This window comes from Centropristis striata, chromosome 18 (assembly GCF_030273125.1).
Source record: "Centropristis striata isolate RG_2023a ecotype Rhode Island chromosome 18, C.striata_1.0, whole genome shotgun sequence".
Taxonomy (NCBI): domain Eukaryota; kingdom Metazoa; phylum Chordata; class Actinopteri; order Perciformes; family Serranidae; genus Centropristis; species Centropristis striata.
Genome location: NC_081534.1, coordinates 29,005,654 through 29,019,105, shown reverse-complemented (window position 1 = coordinate 29,019,105; position 13,452 = coordinate 29,005,654). Strand labels below are relative to the sequence as shown.

Here is a 13,452-nt window from a genome sequence, read left to right as displayed (position 1 = left end):
GAAATGTCCCCCTTTTAGTATGTCCTTGAAAAATACTTGAATGTGACCACTGCTAAAGTGTACGAACCCTGAATGTAGTGTTGTGTGTATTTATTAATTTGTTCCATTATTCTTCTCTGTGTGCAGGAATGGCGAGCCAGGTTCTGAATTATGTGGGAGACCAGCTCATCCTGAACTACACGGATGGAGAAACCTGCCACAGGATTTACAAAAGATCCACTGAGATCTACTTCTCCTGCCACCCCGACAGGCACCCTGTGAGTTTCATACACACACATAAAAGTGATTTTCTTTGGTGTTTTGGTGCTTCAGGTTGAACACATTATTACTATGATGAAAAGCAAGTCGTGGGACAATAAAACACCTCGACAGGCCTTCAGAGAGTACAAATAACCAGTTTATTCTGTCCTTGATCTCAAAGGACGCTTTCACTTCACAACCAAAGTCTGTTTTATTCCTCAGAATCAGAGTGAAATTGATGCTTTTGGTTCATTTTCTATTTCGTCAGGTTTGCTATCATAGTGCTTTTATGCAAGTGGACGAAATAAATAAAAAGATTTGTGGAGGATCGGAATATGATCACAGTTTATTTCTTCTTGGTTGGAAAATATAAACAGAGAATTAAACAAAGCAACATGGAACTGAACACACCATGAAATATTGCTGTTGGAGTTTTTTTTTTACCTCAACTATGCACTGATCTATCATGTGCATGAATCCTTTCCCCTCCAGTCGGTTTGGAATTATTTTTATAAACGTCTTTGTTTTTGTGGACTTTATTCAGCATCTCCTGTTTGTGTTCCTCAATCCTATTATATATTATATATATATATTATATATTATATGTATCCGATTCATGGTGCATCTGTAACTCTGTGTACATCTCACAAAATTCCTGCACAGGTCGCCCATAGTCTGCTTGTGTTTTGGTTTATTTTCATGTAATTGAGTCAGATTACGTTCACAGTGTAATCGAACCGAACTAGAGTTCGTTTGGAACCATGTGGTCCTAGAGCGGTTGTTTTGGTCCGCACCAGAGCTGATTGGATCATTCACAAGCAACACAGTGAACCGTAACAAATCTTCGGGTATTATGTCCGTTAAAAAATATGTTAAAAATCTTTACCATGCCATGTTGGTATCAGTTTTTTCAGCGTAAACTCACCTTTATGTCCTGATAATTCATTTTTAACTTTGACTTACTTGATCAAAAATTTTGAACCCAAAAGAAACGAAGAAAACATAAAATCTGATCTTGAAAATTATGTTTCAAAACACAGAATTTTAAATATTGCAAATATGAATACAGGTTGCAAATATAACATATAACAGGTAAAATGAGGATAATATCTAGTTCTATATTTTATATTAAATATATTTGACATTATCTCTGGCCAAATATCATCCAAAAACAATCTGGTATGGAGTATCAAGCCAGAACTTTAGAGGGAAGCTGACGGCAAGACTCAATGTTGCTTCATTTTTATGTTTTCACGTCATGATGAAGTCATGTGCAGGTGTTTTCATGGACTCCAGAGGGTTAACTGCACCAGAGTAAAAAAAAAAAAAAAAAAGCGACTAAACTTAACTAAACAACCAAACTTATTTCAGACTCAGAGGGCAAGAACTCTTGGATGGATCCTCTCTCCCATAGCAGCTCACTAGAGAAAGTACCTAATGGAAACACGCCTTATAAATACAGGATGAAAAAATTAACAGTAGGGGTATAAAAATGTCCTGACAGACCTTTTTCTGTCTGCTAAATGTAAATTTCTTGCATCTAATGTGCATGAATAGAGCAGTTATTTTGTATTTCCATAAATCTGCAAGACAGGAGGTCTTTTTACATATATGCATCACAGTTCCTCATCAGTGGGAACTAATTGTATGTGTTTTGTGTTCCTCTTGTTTTAGGGAACACCAGAGTTCATCAGGGAGACTCCAGACTGCACCTACCTCTTCATGTGGCCCACCGCTCTGGCCTGCATCCCCGTCAAAACCACCAGCTGCTCCTACAAGTAACAACCACCTCACACTCTCACCTTCCTATAGCTGCTGTCATTTCTCACATGATTGGTCTGAACTGCTGAGGTGGCGGTATGCGTTGAATGTTTCCTGTGTCTGTGTTGTCCTCAGTGACGGTCAGGGCCACTCCTACGACCTCTCCTCTCTGGGGATGGAGGCTAGAAACTGGGAGGTGGAGCCTTCTACGGTGCACACCGAGAGTCGCTTCTACATCAACGTCTGCAGGTCGCTGGTGCAGCAGGGAGGTCAGTGTGCTCCTGCACTCTAACACAGTAGTTCTCAACCTTTTTGAGTCGCGACCCCCAATTTAACATGCATGTTGTTCGCGACCCCCCGCTCACTTGTCAGAAATCACTTACCCAAAAAAGAATCAAATTGACCACAAAATGATCAAAAAAGACACAAAATGACCAAAAAAGACACAAAATGACCAAAAAAAGACACAAAAAGACCAAAAAAAGACACAAAATGGCTAAAAAAAGACAAAATGACTAAAAAAAGACAAAAAATGACCAAAAAAAGGGAAAAAAAAGACACAAATTGACCTCAAAATTACCAGAAAAGACACAAAATGACCAAAAAACAAACAAAAATGACCAAAAAAGACTAAAACACTTGAACACAGTGGAGACAGAGCTGACTTCGTAGCAAGAGAGCTGTTATGGAAACTGAATCCTTGTGATCCTTGTGATTCAGTGTGTTAAACCTCAGAACTCCACACGGTTTCTCTCACATTTTACTCACCATTTTTCACTACAACATCAAATTCCTGCAGCTCTGTGGGAAGCTCACTATCATGGCTAGAAGCTGCACATGCAAGTTGATTTTTATTTTTGCATAATTACTTTTGCAAAGATTGAAAAAAATTAGAATCTGAGTCCGCACTTCAATGTTTTACTGAAATTTTTTGTCACACGACTGTTGATCTTTGCCAAATCATTAATGGCTTCACTGTTGCATGGAGGAGTGCAGAATGTTATGTTTTTTATAGGATCCAGTTAGTGCAAATGGATTATTTTGCATGCTCATTTTAAATGAGAGCTGTAGAATGAAGTGATTTTAATTAAATCTCACTATTTTAATCACCTTTCTGATGGAAACATGCGTCACATATGATTCATTCAAGGGCGTTGGGAATTTGAAAAGCTAAAAATAATTTCTGTTTCCACAGTTTCTGGCTATGAAAACTGTGTGATTATGGTGAATGAAAGTGTGAAGATGCTGTGTCTGTCCCAGGTTCGTGGCAGTGTCCCTCCAGTGCTGCGGCCTGTGTGAAGGTTGGAGACAGCTACATGAGTCTGGGCCAGGTGGAGTCCGGTCCCACGTGGGACCGAGGCGTCCTGAAGCTGCAGTACAGCAGCGGCCATCTTTGTCCCGACCGCAACCGCAACAGGAGCAGCATCATCCACTTCAAGTGTGACAAAGACAAAGTGGTGAGGGAGAAACTTTACACATAATACAGGACAATATATGAGGAGTCTGAGGAGGAGTTTATTCTGATGTTAACAAGTTAAAACCAGGAGATAAACGTACGTGTCCCCGTCTCCCGTCCAGGACTCCCGGCCCACTCTGATCACTGTCATGGAGGAGTGTGTGTACACCTTCTTCTGGTTAACAGCTGCTGCCTGCCCCCTCAACACCACACAGCACGACAACTGCATGGTCACCAACCCTGCTACAGGTACGGTGACTGTTCTCATTACTTTACTGTCCTAAAAACAGGATGAAAAAATGTACAGTAGGGGTATAAAAAATGTTCTTACTAGGGATGAGCGTTTGGAAGAAACATGCCGACTCGACCATCTAGACCAGGGATGGGCAACTTAAATGCTGCAGGGGGCCACAATGTTTCATCAACACTACCACAGGGCCACATATAGGACCGTGCACTTAACCAGATATGATGAAACTGCAATTTTAAATATGTTTACAGTGCAGTAACTTAACATATTTCATGCTCAAATGCATGTATAACAGTATAAATAGGAATACAAAAGGTTTGAAGCAAATAAAAAATAACCACTTACTGTGATTTCTTTTTTTTTAGTGCAAAAACAGCAGACCAACATTAATGGAAGAAGTGATTTTGTGCATTTTTACACTGCACTTTTAAGATTTCATGCTCAAATGCATGTAGTTGTACTGAGGGCCACTTCAAGTGAGGGTGCGGGCCGTATGCGGCCCCCGGGCCTCCAGTTGCCCATCCCTGGTCTATAACATTAGCGATCAATTAATCGAATAATAGTTATGTTTTTATACTCCAGAATGTATAAAAACATGCATACATGCGAAGAATAAATGAAATATACAGTACTATGCAAAAGCCTGTTTTGATAATGGACGCTTTCATTTTTAAAGGGAGGAAAAAGAGACTTCCTGTCGATCGTAAAACTAAGGATTAAACTGTAAAGAAAACGTCAAGGAGTTAAATGTTTTATGATTTAGCCCCCGAAGAGGCATGAGGTTAGTTTTACACAGTAATCTTCATATTTAAAAATGTTTTGGATCAAATCAAACTCAGTAATTCATGCTAGCAAGGTTTGATACAGTAAGCTAGTTTTGTATTTCTGTGTGTTTTATAATTGTTGTTGCAACTTTCAGTTTCAAACTGTAGCTTTATCCAACTTAATTCTCAGCTCATTGGCTTATTGACGTACAGCTGCAGAACTGAACGCTCGGCGGGTTTCAGTTCAGTGATACTGATACACAATCAGAGATGAAATTAGTATTAAAAAATACACAGATCGGTTAAAAATTCCACGTGATCGACCGAATTCTTAACGACCATTATCAATCCTCGTCCTGACAGACCTCTTTTTTTGCAGCTAATGTAGATGATTTGAGCAGCCAGTTTGTATTTCTATAAACTAGGATCAGTAAAAGTCTGTGCCTCTCCTCTCCTCCAGGTCATTTGTTTGATCTGAACACGCTGACAAAGGAAGGCAGTTACACCGTGTACGACCACCAGGAACACAGGAAGATGTTCCGCATGAACATCTGCGGCAGCGTCACCAACTCTGGATGCAGCCCTGAAACCGGTACGTACATCCAGCCAGTCAACTTTCAGCTGTTTATTTTGTCATTCATAAAATCAACACCACGTCCCCTTTATTCTGTGCTCAAACTGCAAGGAAGGTGAATTTCCCATGTTATTTCATGCTGGATGTGTGTTTAAATATCTTTTTTTTATTATTACAACAGATCATTATATCCATTTTTCCTTTCATACTTTATGAAGAAAAATAGTTTTTGTATTATTACATCAAGTTAACACACATGGGTCAATAATGACCTTGTGCATTAGAAGCATAGTGAAACAAAAAGTGATAAACTAAATTAACAATTTGAGTATATGTGTAACTATGTTTGTCTTATTTTGAAGGTTTAAGTTTAAAAGAGTTGTTAGAACCACCAGATTACATTGGGAAATCACATATTTTAACATTTGAGACTTATAAGAGCCACCGAATAATAATTTCCATGGGAAAAACACCAATTTAACAACATAGGATAGTTAATATTTGTGTCTTCCGCCGTGTACTTTTCTATAACCTTGTAAAATGTGAGAAATGTCCTGATAAAAGCGCTGTTGTCAGGACGCCACAGACTTAGCAAAGTCAGCAGAAAATCACTAACCTGCTCGTGTAATAAGAGTCTTCAGTTTGCGCACACAGAAGTCACTTTGCATCCAATTAGATCAAACTTTAACCAGTCGGTGCTGACATGACATTACCACCTCAACTCCTGCAGCTCACCGTCTGATGCAGCTTTCAGGTCGTTTTCACTGTCAGATATTTGATGGTGATGCAGGTGTTTTAAAATATGTTAATATATAAACTTCTCGGAAGCCTACAGGACACTTTTTGTTATTTTGTCTGAACACGGTACAGCTGTTCGTTCCTCTTTTATATGACCTATACAGAACATTTTCACTAATGATTAATCTGGAGAATATTGTTTTGATTTATCTATAAAATGTGAAACAAATAGTTAAAATTGTCCATTCTAGTTTCTGAAAAATCCAAGTTGATGACATCCGCATGTCTCATCATCCAAAACCTGCAAAAATATTGATTTTAAAATTATAAAAAACAGAGAAAGCAAGAAATCTCCATGTTTGAAAAGGCTGAGAACAGCATTTTCTGCCATTTTTTGCATTTAAAATTACTTTAATTAATAATCAAAATCAATTATTTTTCTGTTAATCCATTGCAGCTCTAGTGCAGATAGAAAAACTAATTTAAAAAAATAGCATAAAGCAGAGAAAAATATATTTGTGTATGTATGAAATTATGTGAAATTGTGTAATTACTTAAAAAAGACATAAAATGACCAAAAAAATACACAAAATGACAAAAAAGACACAAAATTACTATTAAAAAAAAGACACAAAATGACCAAAAAATACAAAGAATTACCAAAAAAACCTACAAAATTATTTTTAAAAAAGACACAAAATGACCCAAAAAAGACACAAAATGACAGAAAAAAAACTAAATTACCTAAAAAAGAAACAAAATGACCAAAAAAGGACACAGAATTACAAAAAAAAGACACAAAATTATTTTTTTAAAAAGACACAAAATGACCAAAAAAGAAAAAAGGTGTATGCGTCATCGTCTTGCCGTCCCTCCCCGTTCTGTGATTGGATCCCTAAAACAGGGACACCAGATCCTTTCGCAGTTTGAAAAATGAAATCGAGCGTGCAAGGCATTCTGGGTATACCAGGCTAATAAACATGAGGATTGATTCACTTCTGTCCTGGTTACTGTTTAGTCCTGCTCACACATTAGACTTGTTTATGTACCACTGAGGACATGCTGTTGTGTGTTATGTTTTGCCTTATGCGTCAGCGTCCAACGCAGTAAGAGAGGTGAGGTTCCAGCTCTGCTCTAATGATTGACTGCTCTCTTTCTCGGCTGTAGTAGCTGTTGCTCAGTAAGCTGGAAGCCACATACCTCCGCCAAGGTCTGGACTCCTAATTAGAATACTGAGAATGTTTAGAAATGTTTAACCTGAGTCAAAATGCACAAATGTGGGATGCATGTGCTGGATTTTTAGAATTTTATTATTAAAGTGAGTGCAGTAGTTCATGAAAAAATGGCAGAAATGTGCCTATTTTTTATGCAAAAATCATGAATCGGGAGAAAATATCTTGGATTCTCAGCTGGATCTGAATAACTTAGTCATTGAGTCATGGCTAGAGCTTCCAGCAGATATCACAGACACCTGAGCAGAAAATAATAATAATAATGTCTGATTTAGAAAAGAATTTCCCATGGTGTAATTTTACAAAGCTGTCATCTCACTGAAAGACCTCTAGTTTATGCAGTTTTAAGCACAGCTGTATTTGTGCAGAGTCCTTTTCATTCTGCCTTTATATTCCACTAAAAAAATGTTTTCCATGGCATGTTGGTTTTTTTTTTTTTTTCTCAGTGCAACCTCATCTATATGACCTGATAATTATTATTTTTTTCACTTTGACTTACTGGATCAACATTTTGAACCAAAAAAAAAAAAAGCTAAAATCAGGTTTTGAAAATAATGTTGTTTTTTTTTGCTTTCAAAATCACAATCGTGCTCAATAAAGGGGTTTAAATGAGAATACAGGTTGCATTTATAACATAAAAGAGGTAAAATGAGGACAACATCTAGTTCTTTATTTCTATACTAAATATTTTTGACCTTATCTCCAAGTTTCAAGCCAGTACTTTAGAGGGAAGTTGCATCGTTTTTACGGTGATGTCAGTGTGCCTAACAAAATAAAATACACATTTTGGCTTCTACAATCATGTAGAAGTCTTCGGTGGCTCCAGAGGGTTAATTCCACCTTGATATGAAAGTTTAATGTGAGTTTTATATGAATGGCACTTTACCGTGTTATGTGTGGAAAGTCCCTTAATTACTTTTTTGGTAATTTTGTGTCTTTTTTTTTGGTAATTTTGCGTCTTTTTTTTAATAATTTTGTGTCCTTTCTTCGTAATTTTGTGTCTTTTTTAATAATTTTGTGTCCTTTCTTCGTAATTTTGTCTTTTTTAATAATTTTGTGTCTTTTTTTTTTAGTAATTTTGTGTCTTTTTTTTTGGTCATTTTGATACTGCCTCCAGCGGCCCCCAGGTAATTTGAGTTTGAGACCCCTGCTCTAAATTCTCTGTATGCATATTGTGTTCCAGCTGTGTGCATTAAGGATACCACCACTGCAGTGAGCGCTGGTCAGGTCAGCAAGAAACTCTCGTACAAGGATCACGTTCTGGAGCTGACGTATGAAGGAGGAAGTCCCTGTGTAGCAAACCCCGACCTCAGACACAACACCGTCATCCACTTCATCTGCAGGTACTCCCAACCACTCATCTCTCCTCTAGACTGGATCAAGCCTCCAGATTAAGTGCCTTAAACCTGCATTCTTTAAATGTATGGATAAAATACTGAGGGTAGACCTTCCACCTACTTTTGAGGTTCTATACTGAGAAAATATGACATAGATTTTACAAGATTAGGAGACAAACACATGTATAAAATAATGTTGATTGCAAGCAAAAAAGCAATTACCAGAAAGTGGATGAAAAAGGAGGAACCTTCGATTGAGGACTAGGTTGAAGTTATACATAATATTTATGTGATGAAAAACTTTCTCTGTGAGACTGAAGGAGGACAGATTTAATAGAATATGGAAAAATTGGGTCGTGTACATAAAACCAATTAGGTCTGACTTTATCTGAGATTTCCATCATTAGAAGGAAAAGCAACCTGGTTCGTAGCTACAGAAGTTGAAAAGTTCTGTTTTTTTATTTTTTTAAATTATAATTATTTCTCGTTAGAAATATCAAGAAAAAAGTTATTTTTTAAAACATTTTTGGCTCAAAGAACCTGACACAAAGTGAGAAAAATGTTCTTTCCACTATACATAATTGTACTTTGTACAACATATGCACCTTTACCTGTGTTCTGAATGTCTCCATTGTGTTTGTCCAGGCCTCCTAACATGGGCTCGGCCCCTGCAGAGCCGGTTCTCATTGACACCAACGAAGAGACTTGCACACACTTCTTCTCCTTCCACACACCGCTGGTCTGTGAAGAGACAGTAAGTATGTTTCTGTATTTATCAGTGTGATTAATCAGAGTGAGATAGGCTTGTTTTTATAAAATTAAAACTAAATTCAAAGGTTGAGAAACTCTTGAAAAGAAAATTGCAACATCCAACATAGAGAAAAAATGACTGAGGAAGAACGTGCTTTTATCTGTGAATTAAAAACTTGATCCGTGCATAATGTTTGCATGTGTGTGCAATATATAACGATCCTAACACTGCATAAAAAAAAGTCTGCAGAGTCAGAAATAATGCATGTATCTGTAGAGTAATCGAGTTGTTATCAGCGTCTTTGTAGTGGTGATATTGGCTTTTATTAGATACTTTAAGGGCCTGAAGGGGTAGTAAATTTTAAATCTGACACTACATAAAAACTAAACATGCATCTAAATAAATTTTGTTCTTAATCTTTGACATATCCAAGGCTGTGATTAAATCCAATGCCCCAGCCAAAAAATATTTATTATATGGAAAATATCTAAATGTTTGTGTGTTTTTTCTTTGAAAAACAATGACATTGTGCACTCAAACTTGCATTTAAAGGGTTAAAATGCAGAAAATTTTTAAATATTTTTCCAGCGTTAATGGCCTTAAAGGACGGTACATTTTAAATCTGGCACTACACAAAAACAGTGACATTGTGCAGTCAAACTGGCATTTAAAGGGTTAAAATGCCAAAAATGTGTAAACATTTGGTAGTTTTGAGCAGCGCGGAAGTTGTTTAAGAGGTTTATGCAGAAAAAAGTAGAAAAAAATATTAATCTGTAAAGTTTTTATCGCCTTAATGGCCTTAAAGTGCAGTACATTTTAAATCTGCCACTACACAAAAACTAAAAATGCATCAAAAATGAATTTTGTTCCTAATCTTTGACATATCCAAGGCTGTGATTAAAACCAACGCCCCAGCCAAAAATGATTTATTATATGCAAAATAACTACATTTTTTTTTTTTTTTTTTTGTGAAAAAACATCAGTGACACCATGCAATCAAACTGGCATTTAAAGGGTTAAAATGGCAAAAAGTTTTTGTGTAAAGTTTTTATCACATTTTTTTTGGACATGGACGTGTTCGGCCTTAACGGCCTCAAAGGTTAGTCATTTAAAGTGAACCCAGAGGGTTAAAGAGCTTTTATAACCCAAAGTTATTTCCACAAAGTTGAATGGAAAAATATGGAGCATTCCTTTCTAAATTAGGAGGAAACTGGCCATTTGAAAGAGCAAATTGAATTTCAGTGGAGTGCAGTTTGCGAGTGGACTAGATTCAGCTTCCAGAGGATTCTCAAGGATAATCAAAGGAGACAGGAATGTAGCGTTAAATTATGAAAACGCTGTATGAAGTGCGTTACTCTCCAAAATACAATTCAAAGAAAAGTTTCTGCAGCCATTGTGTTGGATTAAAATGGTTGGATTCCTGTTCTTTGAGCTTTCTGAAAAGCATTACTGTCCGCTCACAAAGATGTTTCTCTGATTTTTTTCTCCTTTCCTTTTTTAATTTAAATTTTCAGGTGACGTGTTCAGTCCAGAACGGCTCGACTCTGATAGACCTGACTCCTCTCATTCACGTCAGTGGATACTACACAGCTATAGGTCAGTGGGCCCAAAGTTTCACCTCCCAACCCGCCACATTTTACTCACTGTGGCCTTTTTTTTCACTGCAACATATAAGTGCTGCACCTCTATGCAAGCAGCACAATCATGGCTAGAAGAAGGGAAAACTGTCTGCTGTGCAATATAACAAAGTGCTTGAAAATGCTATATAAGTGCATATTTTCAGTCTTTTGCATCATTTATGAGGAACAGTTTACTCTCCTCCTTTCAGACGACACGATAGATCAAAATGACGGATCTCCAGACTTCTACATCAACGTGTGTCAGCCTCTGAACCCGATCCCCGGGGTCTCCTGCCCCCCTGGAGCTGCTGTCTGTGTGGACCCTGATGACGGACCGCCTGTGGTGAGACTCAGACACAAACATTCTCCTTCACACTGTTTTAGTTCAAGGTAGATAAAAGCATGGATTAAAGTTCTCCGTCGCTACGACGGATTTCTATCATTTGGAGTTCAGTTCACAGAGGCCACTGATGAGATCAACTGTACTGCTACAGAGCTAACTGTTAGCCTATTAGCACATACGCACTGTACTGCTACAGAGCTAACTGTTAGCCTATTAGCACATACGCACTGTACTGCTGCAGAGCTAACTGTTAGCCTATTAGCACATACACACTGTACTGCTGCAGAGCTAACTGTTAGCCTGTTAGCACATACACACTGTACTGCTATAGAGCTAACTGTTAGCCTATTAGCACATACACACTGTACTGCTACAGAGCTAACTGTTAGCCTGTTAGCACATGCACACTGTACTGCTACAGAGCTAACTGTTAGCCTATTAGCACATACGCACTGTACTGCTGCAGAGCTAACTGGTAGCCTATTAGCACATACACACTGTACTGCTACAGAGCTAACTGTTAGCCTATTAGCACATACACACTGTACTGCTACAGAGCTAACTGTTAGCCTATTAGCACATACACACTGTACTGCTGCAGAGCTAACTGTTAGCCTATTAGCACATACACACTGTACTGCTACAGAGCTAACTGTTAGCCTATTTGCACATACACACTGTACTGCTACAGAGCTAACTGTTAGCCTATTAGCACATACACTCTGTACTGCTATAGAGCTAACTGTTAGCCTATTAGCACATACACACTGTACTGCTATAGAGCTAACTGTTAGCCTATTAGCACATACACACTGTACTGCTATAGAGCTAACTGTTAGCCTATTAGCACATACACACTGTACTGCTGCAGAGCTAACTGTTAGCCTATTAGCACATACACACTGTACTGCTACAGAGCTAACTGTTAGCCTATTTGCACATACACTCTGTACTGCTACAGAGCTAACTGTTAGCCTATTAGCACATACACACTGTACTGCTACAGAGCTAACTGTTAGCCTATTAGCACATACACTCTGTACTGCTACAGAGCTAACTGTTAGCCTATTAGCACATACACACTGTACTGCTATAGAGCTAACTGTTAGCCTATTAGCACATACACACTGTACTGCTACAGAGCTAACTGTTAGCCTATTAGCACATACACACTGTACTGCTACAGAGCTAACTGTTGGCCTATTAGCAATTTAATTGTGGTGTTGTTTATTTGATGCTTGTTCTGTTTGTTGTTAAAAAATTTTAATAAGAAAAGCACTATAGAGATTTGCACCCATTGTTATTTAATCCTGGGGCTGTTTGTTGATGTATTTTTTTATTTCTATTGTCTTATATATAAAAGGTTTACTTGAAATAATAAGGAAAATACAAACAGTTATGAAACAGATTCTTTTAGACAGTAAAAACTGACAAGCTTTGCAAAAAAATAAATAATTGAAAAGACAAAAAGTGCAATAGATGCAATAGAAGAGCTGTTTAAAATCCTACTCCTGTAAAACAGTATTGGTTGAGCATTTAAATGTGATGGCTGCATTTGGTGCTGAATTCTTCTGCATTAGTATTCCTTAAGCAGGTGTCAAGTAACCTGGAACATGTTTCACACACTGCACGTGACTTGGCTGTAGCACGAATAAAATTTCAGTCAGAAGATTTATAAAAAACACCTGACAACCGCTCTGTGTCTCCCAGGACATCGGGCGGACCACCAGCGGTCCTGAGATCAACTTTGCAACAGGGGAAGTAAACATCACTTATCACAGCTCCACGCCATGCAAAGCTGATCCTTCACAGAACTACAACTCCACCATCATCTTCACCTGCAGGAGAGGCCTGGAGCTGGTCAGTCAGCACTTCTATGTCATTAGAAAACTTTAAACGGATGGTTTGCATCTTTTGAAGTGAGGTTGTATAAGGCAGCTGTTCTCAACCTTGGGGTCGGGACCCCAATTGGGGATCGCGAGATGATTTCTGGGGGTCACCAAATCATTTTGGAAGTCAACTCTGTCTCCACTGTGTTAAAGTGTTCATGTGTTAATGTGTTTTAGTCTTTTTGGTCACTTAATGTCTTTTTTTGGTCATTTTGTGTTTGTTTTTTTAATCATTTTGTGTCTTTTTTGGTCATTTTGTGTCTTTTTTTTGATCATTTTGTGGTCAATTTGTCTTTTTTTTTGGTCATTTTGTGTCTTCTTTGGTCATTTTGTGTCTTTTTTGATCATTTTGTGGTCAATTTGTGTCTTTTTTGGTCATTTTGTTTCCTTTTTGTGGTCATTTTGTGTCTTTTTTTGGACAATTTGTCTTTTTTTGGTCATTTTGTTTCTTTTTTGGGGGGTCGCGGACAACATGGATGTTAAATTGAGGGTTGCGAC

The 13,452-nt window shown here is 37.7% G+C and overlaps 1 protein-coding gene across 1 annotated transcript in view; it reads left to right on the top strand.

Moving 5' to 3' along the window:
• The window catches only part of igf2r (insulin-like growth factor 2 receptor), an 81,898-nt gene that overhangs the window by 51,455 nt on the left and 16,991 nt on the right, over window positions 1–13,452 (top strand). Inside the window, exons 28-38 of the mRNA XM_059356326.1 lie at window positions 127–257; window positions 1,915–2,018; window positions 2,137–2,270; window positions 3,262–3,458; window positions 3,580–3,706; window positions 4,932–5,063; window positions 8,199–8,358; window positions 8,998–9,106; window positions 10,618–10,699; window positions 10,932–11,065; window positions 12,776–12,925. Of these exons, the coding sequence (XP_059212309.1) occupies window positions 127–257; window positions 1,915–2,018; window positions 2,137–2,270; window positions 3,262–3,458; window positions 3,580–3,706; window positions 4,932–5,063; window positions 8,199–8,358; window positions 8,998–9,106; window positions 10,618–10,699; window positions 10,932–11,065; window positions 12,776–12,925 (1,460 nt within the window). The remainder of the gene's footprint in view (window positions 1–126; window positions 258–1,914; window positions 2,019–2,136; window positions 2,271–3,261; window positions 3,459–3,579; window positions 3,707–4,931; window positions 5,064–8,198; window positions 8,359–8,997; window positions 9,107–10,617; window positions 10,700–10,931; window positions 11,066–12,775; window positions 12,926–13,452) is intronic.